The sequence below is a fragment of the Eumetopias jubatus genome, unplaced genomic scaffold, assembly GCF_037043125.1.
Source record: "Eumetopias jubatus isolate StellerSeaLion01/CBP00866 unplaced genomic scaffold, mEumJub1_p1.0 scaffold_2, whole genome shotgun sequence".
Taxonomy (NCBI): Eukaryota; Metazoa; Chordata; class Mammalia; order Carnivora; family Otariidae; genus Eumetopias; species Eumetopias jubatus.
In genome coordinates this window covers 76,841,446-76,865,850 of record NW_028274808.1, presented here as the reverse complement: position 1 = coordinate 76,865,850, position 24,405 = coordinate 76,841,446, and the positions used below count along the sequence as shown (strand labels likewise).

Sequence of the window (24,405 nt, the reverse complement as noted above, 5' to 3'; positions counted from 1 at the left end):
AAATGCCTTTAAAACAAAAATCAGCCTCATTTCTTTTTAAATTCAGAGGCAACCATAATTCATCAAACTTTAATCATTAAATGTTCTATGCCTGACTATTTATTGTGAAAAGTAATATAAAACAAATTTGAAGGTCAAATAGTAATTGCTTTAGTAATAATACATCACATTTATAAATGGTACAATTTTTTTTCTACTTAAAATTGGTCTACAGTTAAAACATTTAAGTGGAGAATAGGAATTAAAATGGATTTTGAGAGGCAATTTGCAACTGCTGAACTTTTATAACAGAGATACCAGAGATTGAGTTAGGATCTAGTCTAAAATAAAAGCAGAACTATACCATAATAACATAACTTACCTATCCTTGCATAATTATCTTTACAAATGATTGGCTCATTTCTTTATTTTTTAACCACATAAGTATGTTGTTTAAATTCTCAAAAGCTTAAAAGTAAACTCTGATCTTCAGAGTTGCAAAGACTTATCCAAATCAAGACTTAAAGTATAATTACTGACTCTTGCTAGATCCAGTACATGTTCAAGTAGAGAAGTTTAGCTCTATAACTTCCACCCCTCAACCTAAACCTCCAAGTCACTTGTCAGTTAAAGGTTGGGCGATTTATTGACCGCCTCTGGATGCATACTGTCAGTGCTGAAGGAAATATGAGAGAGGATTGTCGCTACTGTTCTGGAGCTCATTGATAATGACATACCTGCCTCTGTCACCCATTACCCATACTACAAACTACTTAGACCTAACTGAAAAATCAATAGCCTACTTGCACTGGTTCCTGTGGCTGCCTCCTTTGATTGTCAGCTCCTGTCTAGGGTCAGCACTTACATGAAAGGGGTTGTGACTGCCTGATGCTTTCAGGACAACCTAACGATATGAAACTAGCCAACAGAACAGTAAATTCTGTCTTCCTGCCCTCCTCATCAATTAGGCTTTGACTAGGCTTGCCTGTAGAAACCTGACCTTTTAAGTTTAGGTGAATATGGACTAGCTGAACACACCATTGCCCTCAGCACTGAGCCAGGAAATCTACTGACAGGTTAAACAAAACAGAAGGTTGTAACTGTCATAATTTGCATTGCACTTTCACGCCAACAAGGGTGTTATCAGTAGGGGCAAGCCCTGGAACACACAACTCCAGCACCCTTAAGCCACACTACTCATAAATTTTCAAGTGAAGTGAGATAAAACATAAATTCACAAATAGCAATGCATTTCTCATCGCTTAGTCTTTTAGGTTTGCACTTTGCAAACCCACAGAGTGTCCATCAACAACTCTTTCAGTGGTCACCTGCACTCCTACTGCATTAATGAGGGACTTCCAGTGAACATAACAGAGAAGTAAAAATAACTATGTCAACTGAAAAGATATTTTAGAGAGAATTTGTACTAAAGCAGACAGATTGACCTATATCTCAAAATGAGAATAATTAGATCTCAATATATTGTCTCTTTCCTGCCTCACATCCCTCCCCCCAAAAGTATCCACAAGCTTAGAAAAAAATAAGTTATCACATCAGTGAAGGGAGGTGTTGAAATTATTTCCTACCATGCTTCTCTGATACAGCATCTTTTACAGTTTGAGAGAAAACTAAGAACATCTGTAAAATAAAAGATGTTAACACTGTTATGCTTGTCAGATCTTCTGATGAAAACAAGTGAAAAGCATGAGAAAGTAGTATAAAACTTTACTTATTATCGTGACTTGTGTTTTGAAAACCATTTCCCTGCTTGGATCTATCTTTTAACACAACATGAATATGGTAATATTATACTTGCTTAGAGCACTATAGTTTCCCTGAGAAGACAGACCATTCCTTTTTTTTTTTAAATTTTTTATTTTTGGAGTTAATTGTGAACTTGAACTTTCTTTGGCTTCAAGAACTTTTACAGAATATCTAACCTTTATAAAAATGTCAGAACACTGAGAGTCCATTCAACATTTTAAGAAAAAAAATACCTGCTAATCTTATGTACACCTCCAAACACACACTATTTTTCTATGTATACAATACACATGCCTGTTTCTTTTTCATGTTTTTATGATCCAACTCCTATCAAGCAATAATTAGTATACTCTTAGAATTTATTCCAAGTTGCTATTTGGTAGTCCCTCACAACCATCTCCAATCAATTTGTAATTTTTTTTCCTTAAGACTAAAATATGGATGGAATATAATAACCATTTGTAAGCTTATTTTTTCTGTAATTTTTTTCATGTTAAAAACTTTCATATACTTAACACTAGAGCAGTACTGGAAGTCTAAATTCTTGCAGAAACATCTCTGATTTAAAATCAACTAAAAGATATAAACAACAACTTAAATCATGCTATGGTATGAAGTTACAGATTTTTTATCTTGAAAAGGCAGAAAAAAGTTCTAATCCACCCCCCGAATTAAGAATTGGGAAAATAGTGAGTAGAGATAATGACTCAATTGAGGTCACTCAGATAGTTTGTAGCCAAGCGAGGACAAAAATTTCAGGGCTTTTTCCCCTAGACTAACGCTCTTTAGACACTTTTAGACGCTATCAAACTGCCTCTCTTTATCTTCTCTATCTAGGAAAGCTACGTGGCAGCAGACCTTATATATTTTTAAAAATACACAGCTTTGTATTTGTTTTTAATTGATGCTATAATTTATAAAGTTTTGACTAATTTCCAGAAGAGATTAGATTTGTAGAACATTTAACCAACAAGGTACCATAGAACAAATAACTATTAGAAATAGAAGATCTAATTAAGTATGGTTAGAACCCTGTACTTACCTAATTTGATGATTAACTATGCATCTGGTAGCCTTTCAGGTCCTTTGTGTGTACCTATCTGATAGCAAAGTGAAAGGGCATGGATAGTGTCTGGTCCCAGCAAGCAAATCATTTGGAAACAGTCATAGCCATAGATCAAAGATTTTTCACTCTATCCAGGCTGATTTAAACCTACCAACCCAGGTTTTGTCTTCAGACAAAACCAGTCAGAAAATAAAAGAATGACTCTTTAGGATCCAAAGATAATAAGGGAAGATAGAAAGGGAAAATTCAGAAAAGAAACAGGCTGGCAGAACCTTGATATACATAGGCCAAGACAGCTGTTTTATATCCTAGCTTGATTTCACATGGTTACAGGAAAAGTTTCCATTCCTTAGATCATCAAATATTATTTCATTTATACTACACAGATGTCTTCTATATGTAGATTGGAACCAATGAAGAATTTTTGTTGTTGTTTAACCACTACAAGGAATCAGAGAGACCTCTCAGCACATCACTTTTACTCTAATTCACAATGTTTGAAAGAAGGAACAGGCTAGATTTTTAACATTTCCATTAAAAATAATACAAAGTCCATTAAAAATTTGCTACGATTGTAGCAAAAGAATGATGCCAAATTACCTCTACTAGTAACAATGCAGATGGAGTGTTGTAGAACCAATATATTTTAAAATAAACTAAGATGTTTAAAAAGGCTAGTTTTATAAGTCTTTTGAGGCTTACAGTTTCTTAAGGCTAGTTTTCCTAAAATATAATACAAAACTATCCATATGATATGCTTAACTGATAATTTTAAACATAGGTCCACAAAATGTCTCATATGACCTGAAAGAAATACAGAACACAATGCCAAGTCTTATATTTTGAACTAAGTACAGCTCAGAACTAGCATAATCTACGTCCCTAATCTCAATCATCTGTTACAGAAATCTCTGGCACCGATCACAAGGGAAAACAGAAATGGGAATGGGGATGGCTCTAAGAGCCCAAGAAACATAGTCTACATGTGAGTCTGTAGTATTAAGTTATTAAACAAAGGATATCACACCTTCTTTAAACCATAAAATTTAATATCTTGAATCAAATGGAAATCAAAAGTTTTTATTTATTTAGCATCAAGTTCAATATTGACTAACACTGATTTTCCTGTCTGTCTTCTGGAATTGATATTAAAAAACACCTAGACACAAATAATAATCCACAAATTACATAATCATTCCTTAAATAGTTAAGAGCTGGTTCTACTAAAGAATCCTCTCATTTGTGAAGACTACAGTGAGTTATGAAGGCCAAAGTTACTTGACAGGTGAAATTTAATATTTACCTCATTTACCTCATAGTATAGTAGCAAGTTCAAATTGTTAAAAAGGAAGGAAGGAGGACAGGACCGAATCTTATGTGTTCTAACTTTTCAGAACTTGTTTAACTATATATGGAAATAAAAGGATGTAATTACTACAACTCAAAAATGTATACATTTAAAATGAGAAAAAGTTAAATGATTTATTGGTAAGACCAAATGATATATCCCAACATAAGTGAGACTACAGTAAGTTCAATGAAACACCTTCTGAGAGATGCTTGCTGAATTAACTTGGATTTTCTTAATATTTCATATCCTAGCTCAATAATACAATAGTATTTACTTTTCAGTTAGGCTAAAAGCTGCTTACTTCCATTTTCCTGAGTACAGTTTCTTTGCTCTATCATTATACATCTTGGTGAGATCAAATTATGTATCGCTTAATAAGGTACTCATATATACAACTGTTATTCAGCTTGGGGGAAAACATGAACATATACTGTACTCTTCAATTTTCTCATCCTACAAAATAATGTAAGAATTAGACTTGTAAAAGATGTAAAAGTATAAACAACACCACTAATCATATATATATATTACTCAAGGTTACCCAACCAAATTCAAAAGGTCCACAACACAGTGCTCAAAAGCATGTAAAAGATTTATTTTTTAATACACTTCGATAGGCTTACTATGCAAAATTAAAGCTATCGCCTTTACCTGACAGAACATTACCTTAAGTTCAAACTTACAAATGAGAACAATACCCTTGGGTTACCAATCAAAGAGATTACAAAGAGATTTCTTTCCTTTTTTTTTTTTTTTTAAGCTATTTTGTAAGAGGAAAAACAAAAACAACTTGGTTCAGCAGCATGACTGACCATTTAAAACAGGTATTACAGTAAATTGTTCAAAGAAAACATTCAATTTCTCTAGACTGATTCCAGAATAGTAATAATTGATAGTTTAGATACAATGTCTATGAAACCTCAGTTTTGGAAATCAGATAATTTCACAGAGAGCAAAAGAGAATGTGGTTTTACTTTGACTTTTAATATAATGTAGATACTATAACCCTGATAATTGTCTTTAAAAGCTTTTCTTATAATTACTTGAATAAAATTTCATCAACTAATACACAAATTGTGTTTGGGTTATTCACTTTTCTTTCTGTTTTTACTAGAATCGTTTTTAAATTCAGGGAATTTAATAGTTATTTCCCCATTTATATTTTGACCAAAATTATTTTTTCTTTAAAAAAAACAAGCATTTTTATAAATAATGTTGAAAGATTAAGTATGCAAGAACCCAAAAATTTAGCAACTGCATAGATGTTTCAAAATTAGATTTTAGAGGAAGAGAATATACACACATAAACATGAGGTCCTTTGTTTTCCAAAAAGTATAAATCCTTCAGAGTTTTTTTTTAATTAAATAATCTGATTAGTTTTTGAATATTTTCCTGGAAAACAAAATTATATAATCTAAAATCTGTACACTCTTTAGTAAAGATTAATGCAATACTGTATGTTGTGTCTCTAGAGAATAAAATAATGAGTATCTTTTAAGTCTCAGTGATATGATAAAGTAAAAAATGCACCGAAGTGTAACTCAGTAAACACATTTCTAAGTAAAGATCAGCAAAAAATAAAAGTTTAAGGATTCTGTATTCTCTGGAAATGTAAACAGGATTATATCTGTCAGATGTACAGAAGCTCTGACTTCAGCCATTAGTTTGGTTTTGCTCCTGAGAAACACAACATGAACTACTGAATCATTTCTTTTCAAATCCATACATTCCCTGAAGCAGTTCAAGCTTCATCAGCAGTGCAGGAATGTTTTAAAATGACAGGCAAAGAGCATTAGTTCTCTTTTTTCTCTCATACTGTTTTCCTATAAATGGAAGACAGGGTTCTTTTCTCAAAGCACTTAAGCTGAGGCTGTTTAAGTCAACTGCTGTAGGAAAATACGACTGAATTTTCTATTCAAGGAAGTATCACAACTGGATTGTTTATTTCAAGAAAAACTTTGAGAAAATCAAGTACTGTATTACTATCTTAGAATAACATATTATAAAATTAGCATTCTATTAATTGCCCATTATTCTTCAGTTATATTTTCAACGTAAGTATTCTGCCAACACATCACCTTATTTTAGCACCAAATAATACGCAGCTTTGCTTCTAATTTTAAATATAAAAAGGCCCTCACATTAAGATAGACCAACTTTATTTTGAAAATCTTATTTGTATAAATAGTTAAGTTTTATTTCCAAGTTTCTGTACTCATAGGCATTTCATTCCAAGAGGAAATTCAATTAATAATTAAAAGTTTATTTGCTCATGATCAATTAAAAGGAGGACATAATGTATAATCTGGCTATTCTTCTGGAGCTTAAACATTCACATTTTTCAAGAACTAGCACACTAATTGCTATAACTTGACTCAATTATACTTTAGGGAAATGGGAAATTTTAAGGCTAAAATTTCAACATACACATTTTAGTTTCTAGTAACTAAAAACACCCCCACCTTAGTATTATCATGCACATTCTCATAAAACGCTTCTAAAGTAATGATGCTGAAGGTAAAGACTAGAGAAGTCTGAAGGTTACGGACGACACGAAATCCAAAACAAAAAAATTCAAATCACACCCTGAATATCCTCCTCCTGTTTTTAGGAATGTCTATAGTTAGCCCAACATCACAGGTCTGGGCAGAAGCATGCTGATGTTGGCATTGCCTAAACCAAACAAACAAGATGTTTAACAGTCAAATAAAATGTCCTGCAGCCTCCCTAATGAATTTGTCAAGGACCATCAGATTTCTCTCCCCCTCTTTTGCCTCATTAACTCAAGTATGATGAGACGGATTATAACAAGAGAATACAGATCAATCGGTCTGAAGACTTGAAGTGGCTTTTAGCCTCTAGAGTTTCTTTCTCTCACTTGGTCTCCTTTAATAGAATACGGTATCTCCTGCAGAAGGGGCTGCCACTTCGTTTTAATACACCATCAAGGAGCTGCTGATGGACTTCTATACTAACATACATAAAAGCAGAGGTGACAGGGGCTCTTCAATTACAGCCTCCTCCGATACCGTTTCCCCCTTCAATTATTCAACCAGAGGAAGAGCGGATCCGCAAACACACAGCTGAAGCAGCTCTTAGAGCACAGGCAGCCAGAGAGAGTTGGGGTGGGGGAAGGGGGAAAGGAAGGGAACTGGCAAGAGCGAGCATTATTTGCTGGAAGTGTTTAAGTTTATTGCTCGAATGATGTTTCTAATTAGTACCACAGCAATAAATTAAAGTCGCCTTTGTTTAACTGATTTATTATTTACTACAGCATCTACCTTAGACAGGGTAAATTGGTAATGAATTGTTTTTAAATCAAAACATTTGTAACGTTTTATCATCCCTCAGCCTCAGTACGTAAAAGTGGAGAAACCCAGGGACAAGGGTGCCACGAAACTTAGTCGAGGTCAGAGCTGGAAAAAGAGGAGTGGGGTATCAGGGAGTGGTGGCGCGAAGATCCGAATGGTCTGGGCCGCCCCACCCGAGGAGGGCGGGCGCTGCGCGCCTACCCATGGACCTGGGGGTGGCGACGCCGCACTGGAGCCGAGAAGATGGACAACTGCCGTCACCCCCGGGACTTTTTGCAAACACTCCGAGGAGTGTCGCGGACCGGGCTGGTCCACACGCATGGCCTCCCCTGCTTGCGGACGATGTGAGGAAGAAGCGGCCACCTCGAGGGTCTGGGAGGGAAAGCTCTGCACCCTCTGTCCCCGACACGTCTCCGCCCAGTAACTGCCCTCGGGAGAAGCTGCAACGGATCCTCTCGGGCTGGTCGCACAACTCTGCAGCAAAGTGCCCCTCCTGCCCCGTAATACTTCCCAGAGTGCCAGTGTGACCCCGAGAGCATTAGCCAGGTTACCTACAGAGTCTGGGCTTCGCACTTGCGCGAACCCCGAAGACGCCGCGGCTCCGCTCTATCCTTCCACCGCCAAGCATTCCGAGATGAAAGCTGCGCCCCAAGCAAGGCTGGAGCCTGAAGCCGCCCCAAGTCTCTGCCACTACGGAAGAAGTTGACTATAAAGCTCTCGGAACCCCAGAGTTTGGTGTACGCGTACTTCCGACTGTTCTTCCCCACTCCTGGCTACTTAAAGACATATCCTACACAAAATCCGACTTGATTTTTAAAAAGCCAACCAGTTCTTTAGAAAGGGACTTATGGCAAAGAGAGCGAGGGGGTGACAAGGCACCCGTCGTCGGCTCCAGACATCTAAGAAAGAACCAAGAGGTCCAAGTATCTGACATGAAGTACATGGAGAGAAATAAACTTTCCTTATGCAACTGAATTCAAGTTCACCTGGTCCAGCTTTTAAGAGGGCACCTCAAGCCCTCCCAAGGGGTTTTGCAAAAGCCGCATGTACACCGGTTTTGCAAAAAGAAGTCTTTGCCCAAATGGCTTCATAGATTTTCACTTCTTATGTCATTATCGGAGAATATAATGCCCAAAATCTAACTAAAAATAATTCCATCTACTTGATTTGTCTTAAAAAGACTCAGCATCTAGACACCTGAGGTTCAAACATAAACCCTCAATTATAAGCAAATCAAAAACACTGTTACAGTTTCTTCCAACCAAAAGTAGGAAAAGGCTACAAGGGGTACAGCTTGAACGTATAATACATACACTAAAAGCACATGCATGAGTTTTCGGTGAAATGCCAAGGGAGGAGTGAAGCCATCTGTGTAATCAATAACAGGATAGTTATAGATTTTTGCAGCAGTGAAGTCTTTTAAAAGCAACAATTATGAAAATAAAATCATTTTACAAGTGAAACTCTGTACTGCCTCAGAGTATATTCAAAACTAGATTTACAACATTTAACATTTTAAGAAAACTTTAACTCAGGTTCACTTTTACTTCCCTTCATTTTTTATTGTTTAAAACAATTTTTGTGGCTTATGTTAATTTAAAAGTATATCCAACAATATTCAACCATATATAAATTTGCACTCTTTCTCACAACTTAAACATATTTTCTAATAACTAGTTTTTTAACAATAAAGTAATAGCATAAAATATATCTGAATCTTAATTATAAAGGAATTATCAAACAAGGTGCTTGCACTATTTTTACCCTGCCCCATTTTTCAACAGCATATGGAAATTACTGAAAAGAGATTTATGGTCATATACCTTCACCCCATATCCACTCCGCACACAAACCCCAACTGGTGCACACATACAGCAATTGCTCTGGCCCTTGGCAACAATGGGAGAGAAGGGAAAGAGAAGGGAGGAAGAGTTTGCCAGAGGAGAAAATCTAGAAAAATGTAGGTTCTTTCCCAGATTCCCCTTCCTCCTTCTATTTGCCTTCAAGCAAAAGTAATTTTGTCAGAGTTTGCACCTTCTGCACAATGTTGATAGGAAAAAAAAAGTGAACCTTTCTCAACCACTGCTACTCTCTCGCGTTATTCCAGCCATCTCCAGAAGTCCCTTCTATATAGACTCTCTTTTTCTTCCTTGCAACTGATAAGAGGAGAGGATAAAGAAGAAAGGGGCTGTAAAATGTGTGTGAGCATTTGACTTCCACTATCTCCTCCTATTTTCTTACTTCTCTCTTTACCCCCTTTCTTTATCAAGTGCAGCGGTGGCTGCTACTGTCTGCCAAGCATGCCTGTCTTCTCTCTCGGATTGGCTAAAGCACTGACAGCTCGGATAGCGATTGTAGGAACTGAAGCTCCGCCCCCCTCATGATGGCCCTGGACCATTCATAAACTAAATAACTCCAGGAAACAGCAAGGCAGAGAGAGAGAGAGAGAGAGAGAGAGAGAGAGAGAGAGATTGAGAGAGAAGAGAGAGGGGGAGAGAGAGACAGGAAGAGAGAGAAAAGGAGGGAGGTGGGAGGAAGAAAAAGAGGGAGGGAGAGGGAAAAGGAGAGAGACGACGTTGGAGGGGAGGAGGGAGAGACGACTCAGAAAGTGGAATCTGCACAAGCAACCTAAAGGGGGAGGAGAAGAAAAACCCCTGAATCCTTATAACTAAACCCCAGATGCAAAGCAAGCAACGACTTCGTCACACTAAAATAGATTTTGTGAGGGCCAAAATTATAAATTACGAAGCAGAAATGAATATCAAACAACTTCCAGCGGTTTGCACCTAGAGAAAGACAAGAAGAAACCACTGCAAACAAACCCAGTCCAAACAACGCCTCCAGTAGGAAAAGAGGAAAACCGCTACAAGACGACCCCCTGAGAAGAGACCAGACCATCACGCTGAGAGTGCCGGGCGGCGTCTGCAAACCTCCAAGTGTGCCGCGGACTGAGCTGCACTTCACTGCTCTCTGGACCTTAATTACGTCCTTCACCTTCCATTTGGGGGAGGGTGAGGAAAAAGGCACTTACCTACGCTGAGTGAAGAAGTCCTACCAGCGTGGGAGAGAAGTTTAAGAATGAAACACTGAATGTTTCGCTTTTATTTTTAAATTTACTTTGGCACTTAAAAGACCTCATTTTCAGATTTCTGGGCAATCTCGGCTGCAGACATCTAAGCCTAACCTCTTGGCAACCTGAATTTTTCTCTCACCCCCACTTCCCCCCCCACCCCCCTTCATCTCTCTCACAAGCACATCTTTATTTTACACATCAAGCAAAGAAAGTCCCAGCAGGTACTTTTCCTCTTCAAAGATTACCTTTTTTTTCTTATTTCTGGAGAAGAAAAAAGGTTTCTAAAGAGGGGAAAGAAAGAGCAAGCCGGCTGTTTTATCAGCCGGTCAGTCCAGGTGGAAAACAAGAGTGAAAGTGGGGCTTAGGGGAAGCGCGACGCCTCTTTCGCCAGCCGCAGGGCCACCACCACTGCGTAAGCCTTGGATCCCTCAACGTATTGCGAGACGCCGGTGTATAGCCCGGACCTGTGCCCCAACATGATCGCCGCTCAGGCCAAGCTGGTTTACCAGCTTAATAAATACTACACTGAGCGCTGCCAAGCGCGCAAGGCGGCCATCGCCAAGACCATCCGAGAGGTCTGTAAGGTGGTCTCGGACGTGCTAAAGGAAGTGGAGGTACAGGAGCCTCGCTTCATCAGCTCCCTGAGCGAGATCGATGCCCGCTACGAGGGGCTGGAGGTCATCTCGCCCACGGAATTCGAGGTGGTGCTCTACCTAAACCAGATGGGCGTCTTCAACTTCGTGGACGACGGCTCCCTGCCCGGCTGCGCGGTGCTCAAACTGAGTGATGGGCGGAAGCGGAGCATGTCTCTCTGGGTCGAGTTCATCACAGCGTCTGGCTACCTCTCAGCGCGCAAGATCCGCTCACGTTTCCAGACCCTGGTGGCTCAGGCGGTGGACAAGTGCAGCTATCGGGATGTGGTCAAGATGATCGCAGACACCAGCGAGGTTAAGTTGCGCATCAGGGAGCGCTACGTGGTGCAAATCACTCCCGCGTTCAAGTGCACCGGTATCTGGCCTCGCAGTGCGGCACAGTGGCCTATGCCCCATATCCCCTGGCCTGGCCCCAATCGGGTGGCGGAGGTCAAGGCCGAAGGGTTCAACTTGCTGTCGAAGGAGTGCTACTCACTGACCGGCAAGCAGAGCTCTGCGGAGAGCGATGCCTGGGTGCTACAGTTCGGGGAGGCTGAGAACCGCCTGCTGATGGGCGGCTGCCGAAACAAGTGTCTCTCGGTGCTGAAGACGCTGCGGGACCGCCACTTGGAGCTGCCAGGCCAGCCGCTCAATAACTACCACATGAAGACGCTGCTGCTGTATGAGTGTGAGAAACACCCGCGGGAAACGGACTGGGACGAGGCGTGCCTAGGCGATCGGCTCAACGGCATCCTGCTGCAGCTCATCTCCTGCCTGCAGTGCCGCCGCTGCCCTCACTACTTTCTGCCCAACCTCGACCTTTTTCAGGGCAAGCCCCATTCGGCCCTGGAGAGCGCTGCCAAGCAGACCTGGAGGTTGGCCAGGGAAATTCTCACCAATCCCAAAAGCCTGGACAAACTATAGGGTGCTGGGGACTGCTTGAAAAGCGACACAAACGGGAATGCTCTCTTACACACAAAACACACAACTCAGCTACAAACAGCAGAAACTCCGGACACAAACTTTTATGTAAGCCACCTAAAGAAACAGGAAGCCGGCACAAGACCTTCGTTAATTAACAAGCAAACAAAAAGAGAGCAAACCAACCAACCAAACAAACAAAATCACATTCTTGCACAAAAGTGATCGTTTTTCTTCCAAACAATGTGAATTTAAAAGGTCACACAAAAGAAGCAATCGGGCTTTGCCACCACAAAATGAAACCCAAGGTACATTTTCAAATCAATGTATAGTAGTTTCTCCTCTTTTCCTTCTCTCCCTTTCTCCTTTCTCCCCTCTCTCATCTTCTTTCTTTCCCTCTTCCTCTCCCTCTCATTTCATTTTGTTTTGGGTTGCCTGAATGTTGTCACCAAGTGAGAAAAAGTATTTAATTATATGTAAAATTTCTCTTTTAAAAAAAGTTGTGCTGATGTTAAATGTATCTCAGTGCCAATGTCAGACTGTGCCCCTCCCTTTCTTGCACCTCTACCCTCACCCTAAGCAGTCTTGTTGAAAACAGTAATAAAAATATTACTTTACATTGTAATTGACTGTGGATTGTTCTTAAATGAAGGCAGGTGAGATCACAATTTATAATTTACAATGTAAAGATGTGAACTTCAGAAACTAAATGCAAGAAGCTTTCAAAGGAAGTCTAATTTGCAAAATTTACAAATACAGCCCTTTTTTGTAGGTTTAACCATACAAGTCCCCTCCCCCATCCTTGGAAAAGAGAAAATATTAATTTTACCCAACTGTAATGTTTGTTCTGTAAATTTTGAGGTTTAAAGTAGTATCTTTCTTCACACTTGAAAAAAACAGATTTTTGTGTGGAAGAAAAGATTTTGGTCCTAATGTTTAAAATAGAAAAAAATTATTTCACATTAAAAATTAAGAGATTTGCTTTCTTACATCATAGTTTTAAAAAATCCATTCTGAGTCTGAAAAACAAAGGCAATATTCATGGATCTTTTCTCAAGAGTTAACATGATCAGTTGATACTTTGCTTTCAATTATTTGTCCTCTTCGAGCTTAAAATAATAAAAACTTAACAATTAAATCAGCCATACCAAAAAAGAATAAAATGGTTATAGCAATACTCCTTTTCCCCAGGAAATGGTGATATGAACAATCCAGATTTAGAAACTACCTCAGTTCTTTAAGGTTTAGTTATAAATGCCATAACTATAATCATTATTTGTCAAATTCCCAGAATTATTCAGAAGGTGCTTATAGGCAATTGAAACAAAAAAAGATTTGAATACTATTTTTATGACCAAAGAAAAATTATTTTCAAGAATTTACATACAGGAAAAGTACATTACTCCTTCTGCTTTTCTAAGGTAACAATCCAATATACTCATTTTAACACTTCATCTAAATTAACAAAGGTTTTTTTTTAATACAAGGAAATAACTAATTAAAAATAAAATAATTAGTAAAACTGAAAGCATCCCAAAGGAACTGGTTTGGTTTGTCTTCTTTATGTTTTCTTCAATATACTCCATTAGATATGCTAATAATGAGGCACAGGTACAGAAAGTATGTCAGATATTACCCTTTAACCTTTAAAATTTATTATTTGAATTAGTCTAGTTTTTAATTTATTGAAAAATCCATGAATGAGAGGTGTAGACAAAAATGTTCTAAAAAGGAATTTTAAAGAACTGAGGAAGAACTTCACATGGGGGAGGGAGTGTATGGAGGGATGATCCACAGGACAGCATAGATGGATGAGAAACAAGGAAGGTACTCAGGGCTCTGGTGCCTAGTTCACTTGACAAAAGAGGCTTAAGTTCTCAGATTCCCTGGTAAGAATTCCCTAGTAAAAATAGTTTTGTTTTAGAAATATAAACTTTGATCTTATCAGTTCTGAAATAATCTCTACTCTTTCAACCTACACTGTATCTTTCTCTGATCTCTCTTCCTGTAGATGTAAAACAAACTCACTGTAATACTAAGTGGTTCAGACAAAAATACTGATTTTTTAATAATAAAAATGAACTATTCCCCGGGGAAAATGTTCTGATTTTTTAGGAACATTTTCAAAGCAAGTAGTAGGTGCTCACATTTACAAAGAAATGATTTAAGGGCAGTGTTTAGTTTAAAAGATAAAAATGACATCTTAAAATGACCTTTTTTCTTCTTATGCACACAAGTATTTACAGCATTAGACACTCTCTCTCTCTCCAACTATCCCAGGAAGAAGTTTTTAAGTCCTGACAAGAACAACAAAAATTCCCCAAATTCAGTGTTTTTTTCCTGCCTTATTTAATGTAGGTATCACCAACAAAAAAAGAAAAACACTGCCACAAGTGTCCTCATTTATAAAACACCTGAAAGCACCGTCTACACAAAATAAAAATTTCTTTCAATAATTGGCTGAAAATTTTTAAGAATATAAATTGGCAAAATTCTGATTTCTGTAACATTAGGCAGGTTGCAGGGGTACAAGACAAATGAGTGATTAGGCTAAAAGATCTTTGTATTGTGCAAGCAACAGGGGAAAAATTAATTTAATGATGTTGCACAGAATAAAATTAGAGAGAGATAAAAGTTCTAACTTCTCTCAAAAGGAGTAAATAACTTTAAAGAGCCTCACTGCAAAGACTGGCAGAGATCCTAATCTTGCGAACAATTAGACACCTTTAAATTACATCACATTTTAGATTCTATGCCACGTATGTCAAAAACCGTAACAGAATATTCTGAATTAAATTTCAGCCTCTCAAACATACAAAGTACCATAAATTAGAGAGTTTAAGTAATTTTGGTTACCTTTATTTCCTAAAGAAACTAAAATATAATTTCAGATAGTAGAGCCATGTAAAAAAGTAGGAAATTTTTCTAGTTGATGTAATTTCACAATTAAAGTTTTCTCTACATTGAATTGGCTGAATTATCAAGTTCAAAACAGTCATTTCCAACATAGCCTTCCTTTTATACAGTCTATCAAATCTTATTTTTATAAAGGCAGCAATTCTGAAACAAAATGCTAGAAACACATGTAAGACAAGAGATGATTTGTTTGTAAAGTTTTAAATAAAATTACATTTTTATCGATTACTTTGAAATACTTCTAAATCACTAAAATTTAATAATTCACATGATTATAGTACCAAAGAACTTCCTATCAGTAAACGCAAAATATGTGTGTTCACACAAGCTATCAGACTCTAAAATAAATAATTCCCTTTTTTAAGCCACTTCTCTTCTACAGGTTGCTTATTTTGCTCATTTTAAAAGAGACTGTTTCCTATCAGAACAAATTCACTTTCATGAAATAAACCCAGCTTTGGCTTTATGGCTGTGCCACAAATGTTTCTTAGTAAAATAAAGTTGCCAAGGTCTGAAAAGTAATCAGAAATACATTTTAAAGGGGAAATTACATTTTCATTTAAGAATAGGAAATTATGCAGTGCCTTGTAAAATCGACTGTAGGTAATGGGAAACAGAGGTATCTCACACACACAAGACATGCTTGCGTGCACAACAGAGTAGTAAGTCATGAGGACAAAGCAAGGAGAGTGATATATTGGTATTATATCCAGGAAATATAAAGGCTAAACAAAATAATTCCACTCTCAACCACACTGAATTTTGTAGCTTAATTCACCCTGGACCTTTTGCGGCAAAATATATTTATGGACGATATTCCCTGTGGTTTTCCCCCAAGCCCAGAATGAGCTAATGATAAACGCAATTAAGTGGAAATTGTTTTTGAATCTAAATGAACTTCAATAATCTAACTAGCTGGTAAGGGAATCATAAGCTAAAGAAGATAGTTGCCTTGCATGTAGGCAGAAGCAATTCAGCAAGAAATTCAAACTAAGTCTGTCAGATTTTACCAATGCCAATCCTACCCAACAGCAGCCCACCGTACCAGCGTTAAGAAAAAAAATGTTTAAAAGTGAAACCCACTCCTCATCTTCTCACCTTGGGGTCGATTTTCTTGAAGTTAGAGTCCTCTTCATCCACCTCAAAATAGAGTTCGGAGGAGGTGACAGAAAGAGTGCCCTTTACTACAACAGAGGGGGCCACAAGCTGAGCCGGTGTGCTCAGGCTAACAGGACCTGCCAAAAGCAAAAGACAAGCCACACATGTTGGATTGACATTTTTCAAAAAAATTTAACAGATTCAAGCAGAAATTTTATTTTTAAATTCCCACCTCTAGCACCAAATTGTCTGCCAAATTGTCTACACTTACAAATTCTGTCTAACCCAAATCTTCCTCTGAAAATGCAGTTACTAGAATTCTCATACTAAGAAATTTATAGTAGACGGTTAATGATAACAGTGAACTAGGATGCAATTATTTTACAGGGAGTCTGCAAAGCTTTGGTCTAATCTCCTGGTAAGAACGTGGCTCTGCCTAAGTAAGTCCTTCCACATTCCATTTAGAAAACAAGCCTCAGGCTATCCAACAACATGGAACAACAACCAGAAGCAAGGAAGACTCAATAGGCTTCCAAGGCCAGAGGTTAGCTTAGTTTGGCTGAAACATGATTACACCAAAGATCACTAGCTTATTAGTGAAGTGAGAAACGTTACACCATATTCTCTGATAAAGATTTTGTGCCAGGTTGACACAAAACCTCTTCATAATAACTTTACCCCATGAAAGACTGGAAAAAAATACTCCTTTTCTAAGCCTGCCTTTCCACTGTTAAATATTGTTCAATGCTTCCAAATCTAATATTAGTGTAGTTCAGGGACTCTGGGAGTAAACAGCTGGAGGGTGGGTTTCCAAGTGAATGAATTTTTATTGGAATAATCAAATCTCCACAGGGCTTATCAAAAAGACAAATCAGCCTGCTACTGAAAACAATAGATTCACTACAGACAGAAGAGCATAAAGTATATTAGAGGTAAACCTAAAATAAAGGACTAAAAGTAATTATTATATTACATACATATATATATTTAGGTAGAGAGAGAAAGTAAGAATTTGAAATCCCGTCAATTCCTCACTGTACAAATCCTATAGGTGAAGAAAACAGCAACAGAAAATTGGCACTTATAGTTTTGAATTAATATAGTGCCTATAAACATGGTACACCTATTCAGGTAATCAATGGGTGAATAAGTGTTTCAAAATTCAGATGAATCGACATTTCCATCGATTGTTAGAAGGTGCTGGTCCTTAATCTCACATCAATCTTAATGTGTGCCAGTAGGACAATAGAAGGGATGCTCTGCGGAGATCAGAGCAGGTTTTGCCCTCTATTCCCAATGTACAAATACATTGTGTTTGCAGATGGGCAGCAGATAGCTGCAGAACAGCCATGATTTCCCAAAGCTCATCCCTATAAATGGATGAAATAAGCAGCTATGTGTTCTTTTGCTGTCTCCTTTGCCCTCTGTACATTAGCATGTAATCCTGAGAAGAAATAACATTTTTTCAATCACTCTCAGACATTCAATTACAGGGTAAGCAGACAGCTGCAGGAGCTAGGGCAGCCTAGGTCCTACAGAAGACCCCTGACAATTTCCACTTCATTTCTAACCCACACCACTTTATTAGTGTGGATTACTTCTTAATCCTATTGCCATTGTCAAGATTATATAATTAAACTCCCCTTTCACCTCTATTACTGTATGAATGTATTACTAGCAGCAAGAACAGAAGCAAAATAAAGGAGGAGGAAATGGGTAAATAGATGTGAAGGAAAAGGCTAGAGAACACCAGTGTCCACCTACTCTCTACGCCTAGCCCAAATCCCTTAACAGTGTGCTCTAATTAATTTTATTTTTACTTTCTAGAGAGGTTTATGGGTCATCAGAGAAGATACCATCATCTATTTTTGCTTTTCATTCTAATTCACTGCATGGTAGCACAGGTTGCAGACATATCACTAAATGAAAAATTCCTGATGCCTTTTCTCTTAAATTAAAATTATCAAAAAAGAAGACTGTACAATTTTCACCTACGGAAATTGTGGAATCTTTCAGACTTTCCTCCTGGAGGGAGAGAGCCACAGGCATTAAAGAAAAAAAGCCATTTAATGAATGACTAAAATTTCAGGCTAAACTAGAGAATTTTTCCCATAAGGGAAGTAAAACTGAAAATCTGCAAGTGCAAATCAAAATTCCTACATCAGGTAAAATATGTGGATCCTGTGAAATGCCATAGCATTCTTGGAATGGATTTTTTGAGAGAGTTAAATGTATATGCAGCATGTTCACTAAGACCTGTATATCAAAGCAAATAGCTCATCTGCCTCCAAGCTTTATTTACAAAACAATCTGCAAAATTTTACTTATAGCTCTCATTTTATAGAGATTAGGTAACTCCCATGGGTGAAGGAATTTTGTTGTGGCTGCTTTTAAACTTTTTTTCTTTTACAGTGAAAATTATTCATAAACGAAAAAGATGAGAAGGGTAAAGAAACTGAAAAGAATGGAAAAATAAAGGGGAAACCGTGTTGAAGATTAGGGGGAAAATGTTTGGAAGAACAAAAACAATCTTCATTTAAAGTAATTGTGGGTGTAAACTTGGTAGTCCTAGTGGTCACAGATGAAAAAGTAAATAATTAGATGGTTATTGGCCCGGAGCTAGCTGAAATAGCCACACAACCACTGAATTTACCAGCGAGATTCTCTAAATCTTTCTCATCCACGGATGACAGAGTATCGTCGTCGCCTTCCAAGAGGATCTCGTTTTCTGAGTTCTGATTTCCTAAAGCCTGACTCTTGATGGACTGTTTTCCTTTAGTGAGGATATCTTCATCCGCAGCTGAAATGAAAAGGAAACAAAGCTGTCCATCAGCTCTAGGGAAGAGTACTTTGGCAGAGGGGCAGAGAAGTGAAGTAAGGATAGGTGGCCAAAGATGGTCAATCATTTTTACACAGAGTCATCCACAGTGGGAAAGTGATTGGGATGGCACACATGTTCCTTTTGACAAACGTGATTCTCCAAGCCTAGTCTAATGTTACCTTGAACAAGCACCCTAATCCCATTAAATCTGACCCTTGCACCGCTCACCGAAACATTTATTTACTTACAGTTAGGGCAAGAGAGGGTTCAAAGGCAGCACATTTTTGGGAAATTAGCAGAAAAAAATCAGAATCCAGTTTTGGAAACTACTTCATACTGAAAGATAAGAAAGGCTGATCATCCCTGCAAATAATGATTATACTGACAAAACATTATGAAATGGTCAGGGAGTGGTTGTGGAGGTGAATCCAGAATAAGAAGGGTCAGAGCTAAGAGAGATTCACAGCCAATGAGGATGTAAACCCAATCCTGAAGCCAAAGCTGACATCGAGAAAGCTATAGCAGCTCTCAGAAGCTGCATTCTCTTCTTTACTCCAATCCTCCCTCTTGCCTTCATATTGCCTTTGCCCACATCTCTCCCACGCAGACCCCCACTCCAGCCTTTATATAAATATCCAAGAGGAGTAAGACACTGGAAACTAAGTGGAGGCTCAAAAGCTACCTCCTCCATGTGTTTAAACTAAAAGGCTAAGACACCCCGGGGGCAAACATAACAGAAAGCCCAGGAGGAGAGGCATCTGGGCAAAGAGTCTTACAGGGCCTGAACTGGAGCAGCCTGTGGAGAGCGGCAGCACCAGACTCTCAGCCCCTGTGACAAGGCAGCCAGAAAGGAGAGGAAGGAGGAAGAGGGTACACCAATCCTAGGGAATGATGCTCTATGGAGCACCTACAGCCAACAATTGAACGAGAAAGAGAAAAAGAGGTGCAGCTGAAAGGAGAAGACACTGAAACTCAAAATTCTGACTTCAAAAGCCCATACCCCTTCCCAGGGTAACTCCCACTGCTTTGAGCAGCTTTCTCCTTCAGAAATACATAAAAGCAGATACTAAATTTTGGGTTGTGATTTTTAAAAACTCCTAGTGTCATATAAGGGAAAGTTTAGAATCTTTGCTTCACTACTGATATTCCCGGGTTGCCAGCTAGGGAAATCCAGGAGGCAAAGCACCTGATCCACCCAGGCAGTGGCTATTGAAATGGAAATCAGATGGCTAGCTAGGCTTTTTGCTTCACTGCAATTTCTGCCCAGGCATTAAGGCCCCAAACCCAGAAAGGATAATGTTTACAGTAATATGATTAATATTTATCTATATAGTTTTTTCTAAATAGTTAAACTACATTGTATGTTACTGAATGTTTTGACAAATCAAAGCTTCTTTGATTTTAATAGGTATGGTTATGGATAATAATAAAGGTAAAAGTTTATTTTTATCTTATTTATTGCGAGTTCACAATGTATACCATTTATGTACAAAACTAACGGCACTACTTGAAAAGAAAATAGTGGCTTTATATTAAATAAGAATGTCATGGGAAGAAGCTCTCTATATTTAGCTTTGAAAACCCTCTATGGGTAAATCAAATTTTATTTTCTTTCAAACCCACAAATAACAAGCAGAGTATGCTGCACACATACGAAGGTCTCAATAAATATTTTGAAAAACTTTAAAGTATCTAATTAAAGTGCCTTTATTTTTTAAGCCACAAATATACCAAAAATCCCTAATTTTTAGGAAAATAGCATTGTTATATCATTGTTTACATTTCAAGTATTTATATTTCCTTACTCTGAAATCATAAACACTGACCTGAGACCAAGCAAGATCTTTCCCAATTTACTATGAGTGTTACTAATAATATATTGGTCACTGAGATATACAGGAGAAACCATCATCTTCTATACTTTCTTATAAAGCAAATCATAATAAATTAACAATTGCTAATCAGATTTTAGTAGAAAATCAATGTTACATTCTCTTTTTCTAGATGTACAGTTCCTTCTTCAAAGCAGAAATAATAATAATGCTAATATTAAATAACATGTGCCGGGGAATGTTCAAAACACTTTACTTATTTAACTCATTTAATTCTCTTAAGCCCTCTGCTAATTTCTCCTTTCCAGATGGGTAAAGAGGCTCAGAGAGGTTACATAACTTGCCAAAGGCAACACAGCTAGTGAGAAGTAGAGTCAGGATTGAAATCCAAGCATTATGGTACCAGTATCTTAACCATTACACAAATATCAGTATCTATATCTATATCTATCTATCTATCTATCTATAGAGAATTTATGGATTAGTTTAATAATTCTTGTTTCTCATAGTACATTTAAAAGGTTAAGTCAAAATTATAATACACAAGTTAAGAATACAAAAATATTCATTTCCAAACCTAAATTTGATGAGCATATGACAAATATATTAGAAACAACCAAATTCAATACCCTGCTCATTACTATCTCTGATTATTACCATACATGTCCTGAAGTACCCTACACCAAGCTTGGGGCGGGGGGGTGGGGGGCAGGGGAGGAAAGAAAGTAAAAAAAACCCTGTAATCTGCAAACATTTACAAAAAATGAGAGTAGCCAAGTAGCAATATGCAGTGGTTTAACATAGCTCAATAAATTCATGCATTCATTTTAAACGACCACAAAATATAACTTGTTATCCCATCCAACTGTAACTTAAAAAAATTTCTATGTTCTCATCATGCTGACACATATTAAAACACAATTAACTTTTGAATTAAATAAAATTTTATGAAAAAATTTTGAAGTACTATAAGTCTAATGTATGCATACAAACACCCACTTTAATTTATTTATTTACTTATTTTTACAAGCTCCGATTCTGGAATTGTTCAACCTCAACTGAAAAACCTCTTGTCATGGAAAATATGCAGCTTACTGATATTTAGAATGGTTTTCCTGTAATTAACTCCCCCTTGAGGATTTTAAGTTAGCAGCAGTAAAATTACCAACAGTACTCTAACACACACCACATGCGCTGGTGTTCAATTCTCAGTGGTCTAATAGCTCTCTGCTAAAGAACTTTTTTTTTTTGTTTGTTTCAAAATTAGAACAAAACTATCCCAAGCATAAAATAAAAGATAATTATCATGTTTATATATGCTGGGGAAAGTATATTTTTAACTTCTGTTTGCCTTCTACTCAATCATTAAAACAAGTATCAACTGTTTTGATATTTTTTGTGAGTATATTCTACACTAGCATAAAAGTTTAATTGGATGAAGTCAGAACACACTTCTGGTTCCATTTCAAAGCTGATTCAGATCTTTGCTGGCTAATAAAATTATTACCAAACATGATAACTATTTAAATTTTTCATATCACTATTAACAGGTTGCCTTCATATAGTCTCACATTTTATTCTGATTTAGTATTTACCCTAACTTGATAACTAAACTGCAATTGTTACATAAAACCGGAGAAATCTGTCAAAAACGCTTTTTTTGAAACATGACTTTTGATTCACTGAAGCTAAGAGCAATGAGAGGGCTCAGAGAAAAGCTGGTCCTCAAGATGTAAAGTTCAAGTTCTTTAGAACTAGCTCTAGGCATGAGTTGATTTATCTGTGCAACACAAGCTAGCTAAATAAAATTAAAACAGAAAACACAGAAAACGGTTCCACCTATGACATAAAACTCCTTTTTAAAAGTCCACTGTACGAGTGAAATGGAATCAACAGTCCATAGTACAGTAAAAGAAGTTTATACATTGAGAATTAACCACTTTAAAAAAAAATTACTACTGGAATAACAAAATGACCTCAAGTGTAAATAAAATGAGTGTGGGTATCCACTTAATGTGATGTGAAATGCCTATAACCATTACTGCTTATTCTAAACAAGACACTTAAAGAATATCTTATACACAACTACTGTCCCAAACTGTATAGTTTATGCAATTTCCGAAGGGTTCCAAGTCAAGGCAATTTACTCTAGAAATATTGGTGAAACTACAAAAGATGATTAGGAGATTAAGAGAACAAGCCAAGGTCATCTCCTAATGAGTTTTAGTTACAGAACCTAATATATGTTGATCCTAAAAAGGAAGCCACAGTATCTGGCATTATTGAAGTTACGAAAGAATGGCATGATTTAGGATCTTTATATGATCTGTCATCCCAAGAAAACCAGATGAGTTACTTGTATCATTCCATACAAGATACTTCTTAAACTATGTTAAATTCTTCTCAAATATTTCCATTAGCATGCACATTCTCTACAAAATGAAAATGTCTTGAATTCAATAGGATTCTACTGCTAAACTGTTTCATTATTTGAATTAAAACCAATCTTTCCACCATTTAAAACATTTTTTACGTGGCTTTAATTTAAATGTAAAGTTCCCATTATATTTAACAATGAATTTTAGAAGACAGTATAGCACTACAATAAGAAAATCTGATTAGTCGTCAGTTAACCTGGACTTTAGTTCTGTATGTACCAAGAATTATGTGGCTTTTTGTTTCCTCAGTTTCCTTATTTATAAAGAATAAAGTTAGAATAGACTTTAGCTTTTGGTTCTTTCCAGATCTTTCCAGATCTAAAATGCTCTGATAATAAATAACTGACAAACTGGGTCCTGTGCATTAGGAGAATGTTACAAATCATTACAACTAATTTCTAATAAATTTTAAACCATAAAATGCAAGAAAATGCCCTCAAGAATCAAATACCCACCTCTGCTTGCTGCTAATTTCCATAAAGAATATTTGATAATAAGAGGAAGTATAATTTTAATTTAAAAATATGACTCAGTTTCTGCAAAGTTAAAGAAATCTCCCATTACAAAATGACTTTTATAAATAACCACTTTGGAGGGTCTCTCTTTGAAAAATTACCTAAGGCCCTTTTCCCCAAGCAAGTTAATGTGAACTTGGGAAGGGCAATTAAATTGTCAGAATTAAAAAATTTGTTTTTAACTAGAAGGTAGCCAGAAGTAGAGTCATGGGGCTAGTATTGATCGCCAGAACAGAGAACATCACTCTTCAGGTATTTACTCTGCCACCTTTACACCAGAGGCTTTCCTTCAAATCAAATCAATCTATAAAAAAGATGGCTCTTACTACTAAAATACATAACTAATCTCCAACGGCATTTCTATTTAGATGTTTCCCTTTTATAATAATATAGTTCATGATGTTTTAAGATTCTGCATTAAACAATGTGAGTCCCTCGTTAAATCCATTATAAATAAAAGTGAGAAGTCCTAAAACAGTATAAAACTGACACAATACCCTCAGTAATATCTATTTTAAATATTCAAATTCAACACTGAAGCATAGCATTTATCCATGCCAAATTCTGTAATTTCAATTGCTTCTTGATTATATTCACTGCTTTGTTTTGCTAACTTGATTTTTAATGTTTATTTTCATTAGCTTCCTTATTGTTATTAAGTTAAGGCTAAAGAACAAGAATTTCATA

The 24,405-nt window shown here is 36.9% G+C and overlaps 2 protein-coding genes across 6 annotated transcripts in view; one reads left to right on the top strand and one right to left on the bottom strand.

Annotated features, from left to right (window-relative positions):
• Positions 1-24,405, bottom strand: part of LRBA (LPS responsive beige-like anchor protein) — a 741,906-nt gene that overhangs the window by 271,886 nt on the left and 445,615 nt on the right. For all 5 annotated transcript variants that reach the window (XM_028125276.1, XM_028125281.1, XM_028125278.1 and 2 more), the window contains exons 39-40: positions 18,766-18,912; positions 16,113-16,249 (exon numbers count right to left, since the gene is read on the bottom strand). In XM_028125276.1, the coding sequence (XP_027981077.1) occupies positions 16,113-16,249; positions 18,766-18,912 (284 nt within the window). The remainder of the gene's footprint in view (positions 1-16,112; positions 16,250-18,765; positions 18,913-24,405) is intronic.
• Positions 11,022-12,101, top strand: MAB21L2 (mab-21 like 2). The gene has a single exon (XM_028125282.2). It carries the CDS (start codon positions 11,022-11,024, stop codon positions 12,099-12,101), a length of 1,080 nt encoding a protein of 359 aa, XP_027981083.1.